Raw genomic sequence first — 17898 nt, forward strand, 5'->3', positions numbered from 1 at the left:
GAAGGAAACTGTCGGAACGCCAGCAACGGGCGGCGCTTCTGAAACGTAGTTCCAGAGAGTGTGAAGGAAACTGTCGGAACGCCAGCAACGGGCGGCGCTTCTGAAACGTAGTTCCAGAGAAGTGTGAAGGAAACTGTCGGAACGCCAGCAACGGGCGGCGCTGCTTGAACGCAGTTCCAGAGATTATAATAATAATATATAATAAAGTACGTGTGGTAGTGTGCACTTCTAAATAAAAGCGATTTGCAAAGAGCCCCATAGTTTACAAATTTATATTGTAACGAACCCTGGACACGGCGAGTATACCTCAGCAAATCAGAAGAAGCAGGGGCAACAAAAAGCTTCGTTACAATTGGCGCCCGAGCAGGGACTCGGCAAATCGTATAACATCAGGAAAATGACAGATCTTATGTGGTTGGACAACGTATCTAAGGAGCAACTAATCTCCTTCGCAGAGAATTTGGGCGTTGACCACATAGGCACCACGCGGGAAATTCGGAAGCGCATAACTGCACTGGCAGCCAAGGCGCACGAGGACTCCGAAATACAAGAGAAATTGTTAAAAATGGAAGCTGCATACAAAGGAAATGACTTCGCTTCACGAGACGAAGGCGATCAGAAGACACCACTTCCACCAGATCAAGGCAGAGGAACTGCGGACATTTTCGCAGATTCATCACGACGACTACCGCCACCAATAAGCATGCCGAATAGCGGCATGTCGATGCAACGGGGCCAGATGCTTACATTCGCACCTATCATCGACCAGGTGAGGGAGTGGTCCGTAAAGTACGACGGCGGGAGAGACCCATTAGCGTTCATCGAACGATTGGAAGAGCTTTCCGAAGTATACGTAATAGACACAGACCTTCTTCCAAGAACCATGCCCGAGTTACTGTGCGGTACCGCTCTCCAATGGTATCGCAACAACAACGAACATTGGAGGAGTTGGAGTACCTTCAAAAGGGATTTTTTGCGATTCTTCTTACCAGCACGCTACTTCGAACGCCTCGAAGACGACATGCGGCAACGAAGACAACACGTGCGAGAAAAGTACAAAGACTACGTCCTCGCTATGCAGAACCTAATGAGACACGCTGGATATAATCAGGAGCAGCGGTTGGAAAGGATCTTCCGAAACAGCCACACCGATTACCTACTCTACATTCGGCGTCGAGATTTCGAGACACTAGCCGAACTTATCACGCTTGCAGAAGAATACGAGAGCATCCATGAAGGACATCGGAGAACTGTAGAGACGGCACGCCGCGAGATGACGAGACACATCATAGGTGACCACGAGGTAAGAAATACATCACGGCCAGACCATCCACCCGTCCAGTCCGCATCAGCACGTTCGCAACAGCAGCACACGGTTTCTCAAAACGATACTACGGTAAACGCGCATCACCAACAACCATCCACGAACCCAACCTTTATGCCTGGAAACACATGCAGGAGATGTGGCCAGGAAGGACACTACGCTAGGAGGTGCCGTAATCCCAGAAAGATATTTTGCTGGGAGTGTGGTCGAGCGGATGTGCTAACCAAAGAATGCTGCGGCCAACGACAGGGAAACGGCCGAGGGTTCCGCCAGGAGAAAGGCGCGGCGGACCCACAGAACTCAGCGCCGACACGCCAACAATTATGCATCAGGAACGCGGCCGGTTGTACGCCTTAATCAAGCTTGGCGGAGAACCGGCGGAAGCCGTCATCGACACCGGCGCCTCAAAAAGTTTCGTATCGTCACGACTTGCAGAACGTATGGACACGACCGGGAGTGGTAAGAAGGTTACCGTAGCCATGCAAATACAAATGGCCGACGGTACCACCAGCAAGATTTACGACGCCGTTGAAACCAACATCCAACTCGGACAGTCATCACTCCAAGCAGTGTTGCACGTTATGCCCGGTGCGATTGATGACGTCATACTCGGGTTAGATACACTGGGGAGTATGGGAGCTAAGATATCCTGCGGAGGTCATCAGGTAGTGCTGACAGCACCAGATGCGCAGCATACAGCGGCCTTCTACACCATGCCACCAGAAAAGGTAGGCAACGCAACGGCAACTACACCAAAGAGCCGACTACAAAAATCCAGTAGAACGAAGTGCAACAAAAGACGTAAACTAAAGTGCAGGAGGATTAATAGAGTCGAGCCTAGATCGACCATCAACGAGAGAAACGAAGCGGCCCGCATACGCGACTTCTTAGCAGAAGAGCTTCAAAAATTTGAAACCATGAGTGGAGTGACGACAGTGGCGGAGCATAAAATCACTATGACCGACAACCGCCCCATCAAGCAACGATATTTCCCACGAAATCCAGCGATGCAAGCGGTTATCAACAATGAAATCGATGAGCTGCTATCGAAGGGATGCATCGAGCCGTCTCACAGCCCACACAGCGCGCCGATTGTATTGGCCCGGAAGAAAAACGGTAAGTGGCGTCTATGCGTGGATTATCGGCAACTCAACGCCCGATCAGTACCCGACGCATACCCCTTACCTAGAATACAACACATATTGGACAAGTTACGACGAGCAAGGTATATTAGTAGTCTGGACCTCAAGAACGGCTACTGGCAGATACCGTTGGAGCAAGGCAGCCGCACATACACAGCCTTCACCGTTCCTGGGCGTGGCCTATTCCAATGGCGCGTCATGCCATTTGGCTTACACTCGGCACCTGCGACGTTCCAGAGGGTCCTCGACCAGGTCATAGGCCCAGAGATGGAACCACACGCCTTTGCCTACCTCGACGACATAATCGTGATAGGCTCTACATTCGAGGAACATATACAGAATCTACGCAAGGTACTGCAGAGACTACAGCAGGCCAACCTTCGTATCAACCCTGAGAAATGCGAGTTTTTTAAGAAGGAACTTCGGTATTTAGGTCACGTGATCAGTGACAAAGGCATCCACACCGACCCCGAGAAAGTAGCAGCAATCCAGGAGCTAAAGCCGCCAACTAACGTAAAAGAAGTACGCCAATATCTTGGGATAGCCTCCTGGTATCGCCGCTTTGTACCCGACTTCGCGACGATGAGCCAGCCGCTCACCGCTTTATTAAAGAAAGGGAGACACTGGAGATGGGGAGCTGAACAACAAGAAGCGTTTGAAAGCATCAAGTGTAAGCTAACGGAGGCTCCGGTTCTCGCATGTCCGGATTTCAGCCAGACATTTACCTTGCAGACGGACGCTAGCAACATTGGCCTTGGTGCAGTGCTAACACAGAAACTAGAAGGAGGTGAACGCGTAATAGCTTACGCTAGCCGCAAACTGGATAAGGCGGAGACCAACTATTCGGCAACCGAAAAGGAGTGCCTCGCCATAGTCTGGGGTATCCGGAAAATGAGACCCTACCTAGAGGGATATAAATTCAAGGTGATAACGGATCACATGTCACTGAAGTGGCTGAATTCCATACAAAGTCCTTCTGGTCGTATAGCACGATGGGCTTTAGAATTACAGCAACATACTTTCGACATCGAGTATCGCAAAGGGAAACTCAACTTAGTAGCGGACGCACTGTCTCGTCAGCCGCTAGAGACCATACGACAAGCGACGACGGTGGCGCCACAATGCAACTGGTTGCGAAAACGAGCAGAGGAAGTACGCGCGAACCCCGAGAAGTACGCGGACTACATGGAAAAGGATGGCCAACTCTATCGCCACATTCCGTGTCGATCCCAGGATGAAGAGGCTGTACCCTGGAAGCTATGTGTGCCTAAACCCCTCCGCTTAAGAGTCCTGCAAGAGAACCACGATATACCTAGCGCCGGACATATGGGTATACGCCGGACAGTAGCCCGGGTGGCTAGCCGATATTACTGGCCAGGGATGTTTCGCGACATTAGCCGTTACGTACGCCAGTGTGAGTCTTGCCAGAAATACAAGGAAGGTCAGCAGAAACCAGCAGGAAAGATGCTTTCACAGGTGGCACAAGAACCGTTTGCCACAGTTTGCACTGACTTCATTGGACCCTTACCGCGATCCACGCATGGAAATACTATGTTACTAGTATTCTTCGACCGCTTCAGCAAGTGGGTAGAATTAGTACCCATGAGGCGCGCTACAGCAGAAGGACTTCGTCGCGCATTTAGAGAACGAATCCTCGCAAGATTTGGCGTCCCGAAGATTCTTATTTCGGACAACGGCGTGCAATTTACTAGTACGCTGTGGCAACACTACCTTAAGGAATTAGGGGTACGCCAGCAATTCACCGCACCCTACACCCCTCAAGAGAATCCCACGGAGCGAGCCAATCGGACAATTAAGCGAATTATTGCACAACTCAGTAAGGCCCGACACCAGCGATGGGATGATTTTCTCCCAGAGATCGAGCTCGCAGTGAATTCCAGCATTTCGGCATCCACGGGATATAGCCCAGCATTCCTCGTACAAGGACGAGAGCCGCGACTGCCAAAGGCACTCTTCGACGAAGTTAATATCGGCACCGGCATGACATCCACGACAGCTGAGGAAAAGTCCAATAGGATGCAGGAGGCCTTCAAAATTGTTCGACAAAATATGGAGAGGGCGGCAACGGATCAAGCCCGGCATTATAACCTGAGACGCAGAAAATGGACCCCCGTGATCGGAGAACTAGTTCTCGCGAAAGAGCATCACCTCTCTAAAGCCACTGAGGGCTTCGCCGCAAAGTTAGCCCCGAAGTATGATGGGCCTTATCAAATTCTCAGGTATGTCTCACCAGTGATCGTAGAACTTCGAAAAGTTGACGGCGGAAAGGAGAAAACGGTGAACATCAGCGAATTGAAACCGTACCACATGGCTGTAACCGTTTAATAAAAAAAAAAAAAATAAAAAAAAAAATAATAATAATAAAAAAATTAAATAATAATAGAAAATATTTGAAGGAGTAAATTTGGTGACCAATCGAGACAGTTCATTCATTCAACCGCGAGCTGTCAGCAAGGCAAGACGTACCGGACACTTTTAAAGAAAGTAAATTTAAAATAAAGAAAATATGAATAACGACGAGAAGTGGCAGAACAGTTTGAAGCGGTTCCGTGAACGGATGGAGGAGGAGAAGGTGAAGCTCCCCAGGACACAGGCACTGGAAGCAGCCAGCACCACAGGTACTAGAAGTGCTTGCTCAGCGCGTGCAGACGCTATGCACGCGGCGTCGCGACACCTAAAGCTGATACATGTGACAGCGACATTCGAGGCCAACGCTAACACCGCCAACGTATCCAAGGCCGTCAACACCACTACGCAGCTAACCGACCACAAACCCACTACAAGTGAAATGGATGCACGAACAACACAAGCCGCCATGAGACGCACTATCGCGGCCCACGTAGCCACAACGCCATGCATCGTCGGCCGAGTAGTTGTTCAGGAAATAGATGAACCAAATCAAGAAGAAGTCCACGGGAGTCCGACGAGTGGAAGAACACCAAGCGACAGCAGCAAGGCTAGTAGCGATACGTCTAGCTCAGATGATGCCACGGTACCGCGACAACCACCAGTGATCGAACTCTCCTCGGACCAGGAGAATACCGAACCTGAGAGGGATAGGGTGGAACTGACCTTCCCACCGGGACAAGGTGGAGTCTCCCTGTACCGAGCGGACTTACTCTCCCTAGAAGATGGATCCTGGCTAACGGACACCGTGATCGACGCCTGGGCAAAGTACCTGGAGACCGAATTTGGACCGAAAGGCACGATACTCAGCCCCTTTGTTGTCTGGCAGTTGAACCAACCAGGGGGACGAGAAGAAAATTTCCGCCGCATTCACCGCTGGATCCGAAACATAGACATCTTCGGACAGCGTGTAGTCCTAGCACCACACAACGTCGCTCATCACTGGTATGTGCTCGCCCTATCGAATCGCGAGCTTACGCACCACATGACCGACACAGTGTGTTGTCAACCACACCAGTTATGGACGGCAGATTCCTGGACGAGGGGTAAGGTCACCCATGCAACCACGGCCTGGCGCGAATTCCTCCAGTGGGAATATAAGGAGAGGTACGGCCAGGAAAAACTCGATTTCCGGGAACTCCTGTTAGAGGTGCCACAACAGGAAAATACGGACGATTGCGGCATTTACGTGCTGGAGACAATGGAACGAGTCATGCGCTATATAGGACAAGGTGAAGGAGCGCCCGGATGCATCTCCGAACCTTTCACAGCGGAGATGGCAGCGAAGAAGCGGGCTCACATGTTAGCTACCTTCAGACATCATCAAGACGCAAAGGCGACCAATGACGCAGAGGTAACAAGCACACCAACTTTAGCACCACCACCCGCGGAACAGCTTCCCCCAGAAGGTATAAAAGTACCCATCAACGACGCACTCGGAACAGGACTTGAGGCCTTCCCAGAAATCGCCGAAAGAGTCAGGAGGAGTCTCATAGACCTCACGACCGGCACAGGAAAGCACCGGCTGAAGTTTAGTACCACCAGATATCAAGTGGCTATGTATCGGTGGGGCGTACACATACGGAGGAAGCCAACATCAATAAAAACAGCTGCAAAACCCAACTAAAGAAGGAAGATACCCAGGAAAGATTACAAGTTATAACGTGAATTAATTGAATTTTAGTCTGTACTTAAAGTAAGAAAAAAAAAAAACTAGTTTATAAGTCTATGGAATTGAAAAAAAAATAATTGTATTAGAACGTGAAGATTATACAAGAATTAAAAGCAAGTTAAAGCAGAAAAAAAAAAAAAGGGAGAAAAAAAAAAAAAAAGAAAACAAAAGATAGATATAAAAGAAAAATTTGTAATACAATTTAAGACTTGAATTTAAGAAATATTGTAACTTAGATTAACTTTTGCATCTAACCTGATGCAAAACTCACCGAAGTGGGGGGGGAGTGTGAGAACTAAATGTCCAGAGGGAATTTAGCCCACACAACACATGAAGACGCACCCTGTTAAATAAAATCAACGCAGCGAGTATTGGTCTGCAACGGGAAAATCACGCCACTTCTAGCAACACACGCCATCCTAAGGCAACATGTTGCCACACAACAGTTAAATCACGCCACGCAAGCGACACAGCGAGTATTGGTCTGCAACGGGAAAATCACGCCACTTCTAGCAACACACGCCATCCTAAGCATCATGTTGCGAACGGGCGAGCAAGCAACACACGGCTTGGTGGAAAGCAAGCAGGCCGATCAGCAGTCATTCAGGATCGGACTGCGAAGGCGAGCACAACGTTGGCCGGATGATCGACTCAGGACCGTGAAGACGAGCACAACGATTGGCGGGCTTGAAGGATAGGGCTGCGAAGGCGAGCACAACGGAGCTGAAACACGGAAGGTAAGTCACCCCGGGACGCACGCTGGCAGGGTAGTATACGCGATAGTATACCAATTATCCAACGGGAGCGCGGAAAGGTAAGTGACGTTTCGTGCGGTAAGAAGTGAATGTCTCGCAGTGAGTCGATCCTCTGGCAGGCATTTCACTCCTTAACGTGGGAAGGCCCGAAGTCACGCGTGAAGTGGGTAGTGAGTCGATCCTCTGACCTGCTCCACGTTTGGCATCGCGGCCGCTGTCACTGCCCTCCGTAATTCCGCGTGATAGTGACGCGCTAACGAGTTTCGAGAACCACTACCCTGTCAGAACGCCAGCAACGGGTGACGCTCCTTAAACGCAGTTCCAGAAAGCGTGAAGGAAACTGTCGGAACGCCAGCAACGGGCGGCGCTTCTGAAACGCAGTTCCAGAGAGTGTGAAGGAAACTGTCGGAACGCCAGCAACGGGCGGCGCTTCTGAAACGCAGTTCCAGAGAAGTGTGAAGGACACTGTCGGAATGCCAGCAACGGGCGGCGCTCCTAAAACGCAGTTCCAGAGAGTGTGAAGGAAACTGTCGGAACGCCAGCAACGGGCGGCGCTTCTGAAACGTAGTTCCAGAGAGTGTGAAGGAAACTGTCGGAACGCCAGCAACGGGCGGCGCTTCTGAAACGTAGTTCCAGAGAAGTGTGAAGGAAACTGTCGGAACGCCAGCAACGGGCGGCGCTGCTTGAACGCAGTTCCAGAGATTATAATAATAATATATAATAAAGTACGTGTGGTAGTGTGCACTTCTAAATAAAAGCGATTTGCAAAGAGCCCCATAGTTTACAAATTTATATTGTAACGAACCCTGGACACGGCGAGTATACCTCAGCAAATCAGAAGAAGCAGGGGCAACAAAAAGCTTCGTTACAGCTGATAGGAAGTAAATATTAAGAAATAAACTGAGGTCATGCACTTGAATCCTTATGATATTTAAGACGAGAGAATGTATGTGTCACATAAAATCGCGCGGATAGTAAAAATCACAACAGATTTTGGCAAAATTTTTTTTTGTATAAAATCGGGGCCAATACCGTTAATCAGACCCTTAGAGGAGTTTGCGGAGGATAGAGTGTGTCCCTGGTCCATCAATATATTGATATTACCATATATTTTATTTATTTGAAAAAAAACTTGGTTCAGTTTACCAGATACATATACATATATTTTTGGTTGATCTTACATGTACTCGGAGGCATAAATGATAACATTATAATTATCGGGTAAAACATCCAGTAGAAAAATTGTTGCTGTTCTGAAAAAAAAAAACAAAATTTAATTTATGATGACCGATGATGACCAAAAGGTCTGCAAAAAATTTTTGCAGAGCACCAGACGCACATGAGAACTCCGGGCCCGGGGAGCATTGGGCCCGGTTTAGAAGAATGTGAACTTTCGCTAGTGTTTAGTTCCACAACATATCCTAATTGTCGTTAAACGTTAGAATATTAATAATTTTAGAATTTTTGGCCTGATTAGAAATTAAAGCCTGCATTTGGAAATGCTTTAACAAAATGAGTATTATAAAAAGCTTCTAAAAATCAGTGAGATTATGTGTTTCTTTTATAAATTGAGAATAGCACATAAAAGTGGGTATTTCCTGTTTTGATTAGATACTTTGCGGCTATTTGTATATTATTTCTTTTTATATATATTGATATATTTCTGTTTGATATTTAAAGCCATTAAACTATTTTTTGATACACTGATGAGTGTATATTAAGTTTGCCACGAAGTTTGTAACACCAAGGCGGAAACTCGGAGACTCTATAAAATAAATATAAGTATTTAGCCATGTCCGTATGTCTGAATATACGCGAACTAGTCTTTAAATTTTTAAGATTTGCTCTGAAATTTAACACGTATCTTTTCCTCCCTAACAAGGAAGGAACAGACGATATCAGACGACCACAGCATAAAGCTGCCTTACAAACTGACCTAAAAAAAATAAATTTCTTGTATAAAAAAGTTTTTATTTGACAAAATCTTTTCACGAAATTCGGCGTGGAATATTGTACAAAAGAAATAATAAATAATTAATCTCCGTACGCATTATTCAGATCGGTCTGCTATAGCATATAGCTGCTATACAAACCTACCGATCAAACTTAAGTTCTTGTATAGTAAACTTTTTATTTGATAAGGCATTTTCACAAAATTTGAATAGATTACTATCCAAGGCATCGCTACTTTTTTCGAAGGAATTGTTCACACGGACAACTATAGTATATAGCCGCCATACAAACTGAGTATGAAAGTATGGAAAACTGTTTGATTTGTGAAGCATATTAGAGCTTTGGTTAAAGTTTTTTCCCATTTTAGGAGCTACTTGTCATTAGCAAGAAGTCCTTTTCGCATAGTCACTAATGTCTTTTTATCGCGACGCTACATTACCGGCTCATAGCGGCTGAAATTTTCAGCATTTACCTTCACATAATTAGAATACCTAATGTATTTCTGTATCTATAACAGTTCAGCGCCTTTGTAGTGGAATCTCGCTTCCAGTGACTAGAGAACTACTTAACAACTAATATACTGGCAAGTACTTGCGTATATAAAAGGCATTTAAGTGTGTGTGTATGTGCGAACAGTAATTGCTGTTATTAATTTAATTTAATTGGTTGCCACATAATTGTATATAATAACAGTAAATTGGTTATACTGCATAAACATTGTGGAATTTAATAAGAAAATCGTAATTTTGTTAAACGAATTTTAAATGATTTGTTTATTTTCACAAATACGCAGTTTGTTGATCTAATAAATACTCATTACCAATTTGTTTGTTAAGAGCTTTATTGAAGTGTATTTTATGATAGAATGAGAAAATTTATGAATAAGGTTCACTCTCATACTGTTCAGGCTTTTAGCTATCAATTAGCTTTATTTGGAATACCCTCATGCTCTGAAATTAATTTTAATTAGCCCTTTCATTTATTTAATAAAAAATTACTGGATTACGATATAGTGGAACCCGCTGAGTGCCGTAAGCTAATATCTTCAGCCGTCTCAACACCTATTTACTCATATTCAAAAGTAGCGCTAGAAGGCTGTAAGCATTATTCATGGTCTATTAAGAAATAATGAATAGTATAAAAAACAGTTACTAGTTATATAATAGATTGTGTAAAAAGATATATAACCACCTTTGTGAAAACGGGCAGGCCCACCAAGAAGAAGTTGCCAGCTTTTATTTGCGCCGGTCGCTTCAGCAGCTCCATATACAGATTCATTAGCTTACGCGTAGGCGGTGAAAATTCCTCCCAATTACTGTTGTACACACACGTTGTCAGCGCATCCGAATTTATGGTAATCTCATTGCCAAAGTAACATGGCAGAAATATTTGCAACGTCAGCACGCTGGCAAATTGCAACATGGCTAAAAATTGGCCTGGATTCTCGCTAATTTGCATCTGCAAGGCATCTCAAAGCGAAGTGAGGTAAAAGCAAAGCAAAAAAGCACGACATCGAGGTCGAATTACATAGCCATGCACTGTGCACTTATTGTATTTTGATATGTGCAACGAGTGCGCATGAAATCACACATATAGAGACACACACATACACATATAAGGGGAATGCACTTTTACTTACAGTTTGTAAGCGATAGGCACAAAGGCATAAAATGAAGGCGCTCAGCACGATTTGCACCAGAATGGGCACGGACACGAGCACCTCACATTGCGTTGTCAACCTGAATTTTACACAGTATTAGAGCTGCTGACGTAACACACGGGCGCTTCTAATAAAGAGCGCGCTTAAAAGCTTACGTCAGTCTTTCTTACCTTTTGACTCTTTTATGTAACTCGATTATGTTTATCAGCTGTTGCACGGCCAACCTTTCGCTTAGATGCTGCAACGCCATTAGACGCATGCCAATTAACTTGTATAAAAGCGCCACGTGAAAGAGGTAATAACACAGCAGCATATCCATGGTGACGTTTGAGATGCACGTGAGTGACATCGCTATCAACTCATAGCCGTAGGCGTACCAATAATTTTGCGCGTTATGCCATTCGAATGGTAGCCAATAGTCGTAGGGCAAGGAGTAGCCATTCACGAGCAGTGTTGCGCCGAATGCTGTGAAGAGCACACACACGCCGCCGCCTATATAGCACACGGCAATGCGCGCAAAAAAGCGCTGCTCTCCGCGCCACCACTGACGTTCCGCCTGGTTGCGCAAAGCCAAGTTGTCGCTGTAGCTGAGCTCGTGCATAAAGTGGTAAGCGCGCTGCTCTAAGCGCCAGAAGTTTAGCGTCAACGCCATCATACCCACTTCGGTGATGGAGATGTAGAGTATGTGATCGGCGCGTTCCCAGCGCGTCAGCGCCTCGATCCACATGAGCGTATTGTAGGTGAAGGTGAGCGGCACGTGCAGTAGGTAGCGGTAGTAGTGCGTCAGCCAATTGCAGCATTGTGTTGAACTGCCATTTTTTTGGTGGCTTTCTTTCCATATTGGCCAAAGTCCAAGGATCTGCAGCAGGCGCATTAGCACACGCGCTACACCTATGCGTTCTCGCTGCGCTGTGGCCGTTGGTGTCATTCTCAATTCCAGTTTAAAAATGTGTTGCACGTCTATGCTACAAGCTAATTTATAGCCCAATAGTTGAGATAAGCCTAAGCGTATAAGGCAAAATCTTGCTTGGGTATGAGGGCCATTGCTCAAATTTCTGGTTTATTTTTTAATTATAAATTAATATTTTCGAATTTTGACTGTTAATTGTTTGTTATTGATATAACGTGCACGTAAACGGTTGTATGACACCATTTATCTTAACAATTATAATAATACAATAACAACATTTCGACGTTGACATAATTTTCTTAGAATTGCACCCTTCTTTTCGCAGCGGTGTGTCTCAGTGCTAGCACGATTTGATTAATGGGGGGCCTTAAAATATTAACGCTTTATTTAACATAATTGTATTTCATTGGATATTTTTTAAAAGCTGAGTGTAAGTTTTCCTTCTCGTTAAGTTGTACATGTCTGGTAGAGTTCTTATTAATACACAAAAAAACCCTTATTCAGACCATAAAAAATATTTCTAGTAGTGATTTAAACATCGCCGATAATTGACTGGGAAAATATCTGGCACCAAGGTCGTTGGGTAGACCCTAAACTCTGTTCTTCGAATTATGAGCAGATAATTTTTAACAAATCGGTAACTATTTTCATCAGCTGAGTTCATAAGGCAGGCAATATATTCTAAAACTCTATAGAGTCCATTGATCTAACTTGATTAATGTTAATTCATTCCCGTTATGTTTTCTGGAAAATCTTGAAGTTTATCTATTCTAGAATTTATTGACATCAGCAATAGAAATTAGAGATAACTCATTTCACTATCTCCATTTTATTAGATTAAGAAATACTAATTGTCTTCCGAATCGGAGATGCATTTCTAACGAACTAGGGAGTTATATGTATAATCCCATACTAGTCTAGCAGTATATCATATGTCTGCCAAAGCGCCACAAATACTTCATTGCCATAGTTGTAGGCGTTGGCATTGTGGTATATGGCTGATGGAGTGAAAGATATTGTAACAACACGAAGACTCTAACATTATTTAGAGATCTCACGGTTTGTGCTTTCACAAAGTATCGTAATAGAATCGACCTCTTTGCATGTACCTATATTATAGATTACATAAAGCAGAGAAGAGATTAAGTTTGCTAGTTTCGATCAGAAAGATATTTCCTGGAAAAGAGTTTTGAAACGTTTTCCATTAGTTAGTAATAAAAGCTATCTCTGCTGTTGGTAGCAAAAAAATTGAGAAGTTTTCTCTGAGTTAGAAATATAAATTAGAGAACCCATCATCAGCCAGTGGTTGATTTGAGTATCAAAGACGATGAACGATGTTTCGGATGAAAACCCAGAAATGGGTTTTCTAAAACCCTAAATAAAGTAGCAAGATAAAATTCATAGAACAAAGATATCAAGAGGAAGTTGAATATATCCTTCACGAATATTTGGGTGTGCAAAAGCGCTCAATTGACCCAAACCAATAATAATTTGTTAATTTTGAGAACTGTTTGGGGCTGATCCGTGCTTATAAATTTTAATTTTTTCAATGATATATAATAACGGATATAACGTGGCTACTCATTCCACTCCTTATTTCAATCGAGAGTAAATTAATTGCACACACAATCAAGATCCGGATTCAAAACAGAAGATATAACAGTCAGCTGATAAAATTTGACGTCTCAATTTCGGGATAAACATGAAAACTTTAATCGACTATCTTGAAAGGAGAGTTATCACAACTTTCCTAGACAAATTCCGGAAAAAAGTCCCATTTGATGAAGGAAATATTAGGGATATTCAGATCGAACATGTTAATCTGGTAATTCGCTAGTTCATACTTCGTTAAAACACTTAACTGTGCACATACTTTTAACTCTAGCTCAGTATTTAAAAAAAAAATCGCAAAACAAACAGCCTGGTTTAATGTTACCAAGTAACGAAAAAATTATTAAGCCTGTCACACTGGTACTTCGTTACTCGGTAGAACGATAATCTGTTAATTTAACAAAACCAAAAAGCACGTAAAAAACTACCGAATAAACACTAACGAATTAACAAAGATGTTGCTGGTGAATACCCCCATTGCCTCTTCAAAAATTTACCACAAAAATGCAACAAGCCACAAATCAATGCTAAAGTAAATAACATGTGGAACTATCGATTTGATTCCCAACAACATTTCCTGTTAGCAGATCTCAGCAAAATTCTCCCTGGAAATATAAGTCATGACAATAAAAAAATAATCGATGTCACTAAGGCCTAAGGAAAGTCGATCAACCACCTTATGGAAGATATTGCGGAAGGATCTTGGTTTTGTGGGCTTACAAAATCCAACTCGTGCGTCTCTCGTTCTGTGAATGGGCCAATAACAAGATGGCCACCAATCACGATTTTGACAAGAAAATTTGGTTCAGCAATAAAGCCCATTTTGGTTGAATTATTAACGTACACAAACTAAATTGTCGCATTTGGAGTGATTATAATTCACAAGCCGTTATTGAGACGCCATCAAAAAGGCACTGTTTCTTCTGCTCAATGGCAGAGAGAATCTCTGGTTCATATTTCTTACAAAATGAAGCCCGACATATTTTATAGTTGATAGGGAACGCTATAGAGCCACTATTAATGACTTTTTAGTGCCTGAATTTGATGGTGTTTACGTGGACGACCTTTGATTCCAACAATACCTCCAAGTTCGTGCGATTTAACAATATAGGGCTGGAATAGACTTTTTTTCTGTGGATTTACGTAGGTAAGCCCGAGACGATTGATGCTTGGAAAGAGAATATTCGGCACATTATTGCTGTCAAAAGTGATAGAAAATTGAGCCTATCGGCTGAAACTTATTCCAGCCAGCTGCAGCGTTAGCCCGAAATCATTTAAAAAAAAAAATGGCAAACTCTTATCGTTATAATTAAGCTAAGCTCTTGGTCATAACACTAAATTATATGCTTTTTATTTATTCTTGAGAACCATATATTTAAAAAAAAAATCTTTATAGAAATGGTCTTGAAAATTTGTAGATCGCGTTTGTCGATATATCGAAAGCAAGAAATGTGTTTTCCTCTGAAACTTACGAACTTTTCAGTGAGCCTGCAATAATGTGGAAGAGAAAGCTGTGTTGGAATTAATAGATAAACATTTTTCTCTATTTACATTCAAAAAGTAAGTAGTAAAAGTATTTCCCTGTCTCTAGTAACGCAGTGGAGAAGTTTTCAAGCAGCAACTGAAATATTATTTAAATTTCTGTTTCTCGCTAAACTCTTTTAACTTTAAGCCGCCTCACAAATGCCCACCCATTTAATTGTAGCTCAATTCTTTTGACTGAAGCCAAATCTCATCAAAAGGAAATCTCGTTTATGATAACAAACTTTTAAATTCGCTATGAATCACAACATTTACAGCTGACAAAAAGTAATTCAAAATATGCTGGAAAACTCAAGCCAAGCATGTTGCATTATATATAAAAAATTTTAAAATCCTGAAAATCCAATTAAAGTCATTAACTTTTTAATTGACAATTAACATAATTTTCTCTTTTAATGAAATGCGCCAGGCATGGCAGTGTTTGTGCCGAGCCATCACATATGAAAATTAATATTTGTTTATAGAAGACACACGAGTATATAGAACAAGAGGTGTGTGTGGCTACGCAACCCTTCACGCTTTTGTGCTTTAAGTGGGGAGGGAAGGGGGAGGGGATATTGGCGTGACTGCTTTTTAAAATGTAAACGAACGGCAATTTCATACAATTAGCTGGATAATAACAACTGCATATTTAATGAAATGAATTTTCGTCAACAACAAATACAACACACGTATACATAATTATCTCGTAGAGTATAGAGAGTTGGAAAATATAACAGGATTTCAGTGTTTTCAGTATTAAATACGGCTCTTTAACTCAGCGGTTAAACATTGTTTAACACGCGTGCACCGAGGCGACCCTGTTTCGGTGTCAATACCGAAAAATGTGCGCTCATAATTTCCAATTAAAAAAAAATGTAAAAATTATTTGTGGTTATTTATGCTTTTATAATTAATTAAATTTTTGTTTTAATTTTGAATTAAATTCGATTTTTCCCGCACACAGCTGGCGTATTATCGTTCAACACTGGCCCTTCATCTCGCAACCGCTGGCTCTGGTGGCCATCGCCATCGTTCTATGGATGATCGCTTATGTTCTGCTGCCCGATTATACGCTGCCAAATACGCCGATCATGCGTATATTCTTCCTGTTCGTGGGCGCACAATTGTCTGGTGTGCTGGTGACCTTTCTCCGCCTGCCGGACATGCTGGGCATGCTGTTTTTCGGTGTGATCTACACCAATGTGGGTTTGGCTGATTTCACGGGTTACGATAAATTTGAAGCATTTTTGAGGTGAGATTAAGTAATGCTTGTGTACTCAATCATTTATTCGTATTCTTATGTCTTGCAGAGAGATGGCGCTAATAAATATTATGCTCTTAGCCGGCTTGGGCCTTGACGCGAGCGCCTTCAAGAAGCTGTGGCTTATGATCTTGCGGCTCACACTCGTGCCAACGATTGCTGAGGTGACAATTATTACAGTGATCGCTAGATTTACTTTGGATATGCCATGGTTTTGGGGTATACTTTTAGGGTGAGTGTACAAAAAGTTTTATTTTCCCAGAATCCTTACAGTTTATGTATTCTATGCTTAAATAAAACACTAGTTGGAGACTTCATATTTTATACATTTAACTCCTTTAGTTGAGTTATTTGCATCTTCACAGAAAAAAACTGAGGCAGTCCTAGTTGAATATATGGCTTCAGCATAGCCGAAATTGCAAACGAAACTTTAATGAACCAAGTGATCCTAACCAAGCTCCAAGTTAGTAGAGGATAGTTGAATAAATTAGTTGACAGCCAGAGAGGCTATAAATTGTTCAAATTAATTAGTAGAATAGTATTTGTTGCTAAGCCAGTCGGATTTATAAGCATACTCAAGAGCGATATGATAAGTACTTGGCCTCACCGCCCGATAGCGCCAGTATCACAATAAAAATTTACGCTCTCGTAGAGGCTGCCAGTAAAGTTTGAACCGAATCGGACTTCCAGCTTTGTTCTGACAGCGTCTGGATAGAAAGTGTCCTCTCTCAATTATCTCGAAGACCGCGAGATAGCTGAGACAGTAGACATAACAAAAGACCGTGTGAGTCAGACCTGTGGCGAATCTGCTCTAAAGAAGAAGAAAACTATGCTATCCACCGGAAATGTGATGATCACTCGCCTTGGAAATTTCGGTGTAATGAAGAGGTTATGGCCGCCACTGAGACCTACTTTCCTCAGATCTTCAGAAAACATATTTTTCGGAAGGGGGGGTTAAAGAAGTAAATGAAACGCTTGGTTAAATGTTTAAAATCATCTTAGAACGTACGAAGCATTTTATACAAAGTTGTCTTATGATCGTTGAAACTGTTAGTTCAACCAAAGCTTTACGGAGAGCTTTTGTGCTTTGTATATTATATAATTTTTTATATTTATTATAACTATTTTTAAAAATTCCGAATACTAACATTATTTTTACTTAGCTCTTGGTAAATCACAGATAGATGTCGCTAATTAGTGTTCTACAGATAATATTCTTATAAATTAGGGCCGAGAAGTGGTTATCAAGTAATTATTTTGTATGAGAAATGAGTGTATAAGTAAGTTAACCTGAAAGGGTATATTAATCCAGCCGTTTCGGGTAAAAATATTCTCACCGACGCTGAAAAAAAATTTCGGGAAAAACGTGTTCAAAATTTTTGGAGTCGATTACAGTAAGTCTTACAACTACACTCATATCTACCAAAGAACTAACTGGATCAACTTAAAATTTTCGAAGAATATTTTCAAATACACATATATACCTATATTCGATATTACTGAATCGATTTTTTGAATTTCAAAAGGGGATACAAGCTCTTAAGACTAAATAAATGTTTCTTAACTTATTCATATTGTTTGCTCATGTAATTTCTTTACAATTTAAATATATAATGACATCAATTAATCCTTAAAATTTAGTTTATTTATTATATTTAT

The 17898-nt window shown here is 42.5% G+C and overlaps 2 protein-coding genes across 5 annotated transcripts in view; one reads left to right on the plus strand and one right to left on the minus strand.

The window, feature by feature from the left end:
• Nha2 (Na[+]/H[+] hydrogen antiporter 2) overlaps positions 1-17898 on the plus strand; it is a 73150-nt gene that overhangs the window by 39418 nt on the left and 15834 nt on the right. For all 4 annotated transcript variants that reach the window (XM_070105576.1, XM_070105575.1, XM_014239078.3 and 1 more), the window contains 2 exons: positions 15943-16230; positions 16289-16471. In XM_070105576.1, coding sequence (XP_069961677.1) covers positions 15943-16230; positions 16289-16471 — 471 coding nt within the window. The remainder of the gene's footprint in view (positions 1-15942; positions 16231-16288; positions 16472-17898) is intronic.
• LOC106620548 (odorant receptor 94a-like) lies at positions 10335-12007 on the minus strand. Its single transcript, XM_014239073.2, has 4 exons — positions 11104-12007; positions 10913-11012; positions 10465-10731; positions 10335-10388 (listed from the first exon to the last, which is right to left on the minus strand). The coding sequence occupies exons 1-4, from the start codon at positions 11859-11861 to the stop codon at positions 10335-10337; spliced, it is 1179 nt and encodes a 392-aa protein (XP_014094548.2). The 5' UTR covers positions 11862-12007.

The sequence above is a fragment of the Bactrocera oleae genome, chromosome 2 (genome assembly GCF_042242935.1).
Source record: "Bactrocera oleae isolate idBacOlea1 chromosome 2, idBacOlea1, whole genome shotgun sequence".
Taxonomy (NCBI): domain Eukaryota; kingdom Metazoa; phylum Arthropoda; class Insecta; order Diptera; family Tephritidae; genus Bactrocera; species Bactrocera oleae.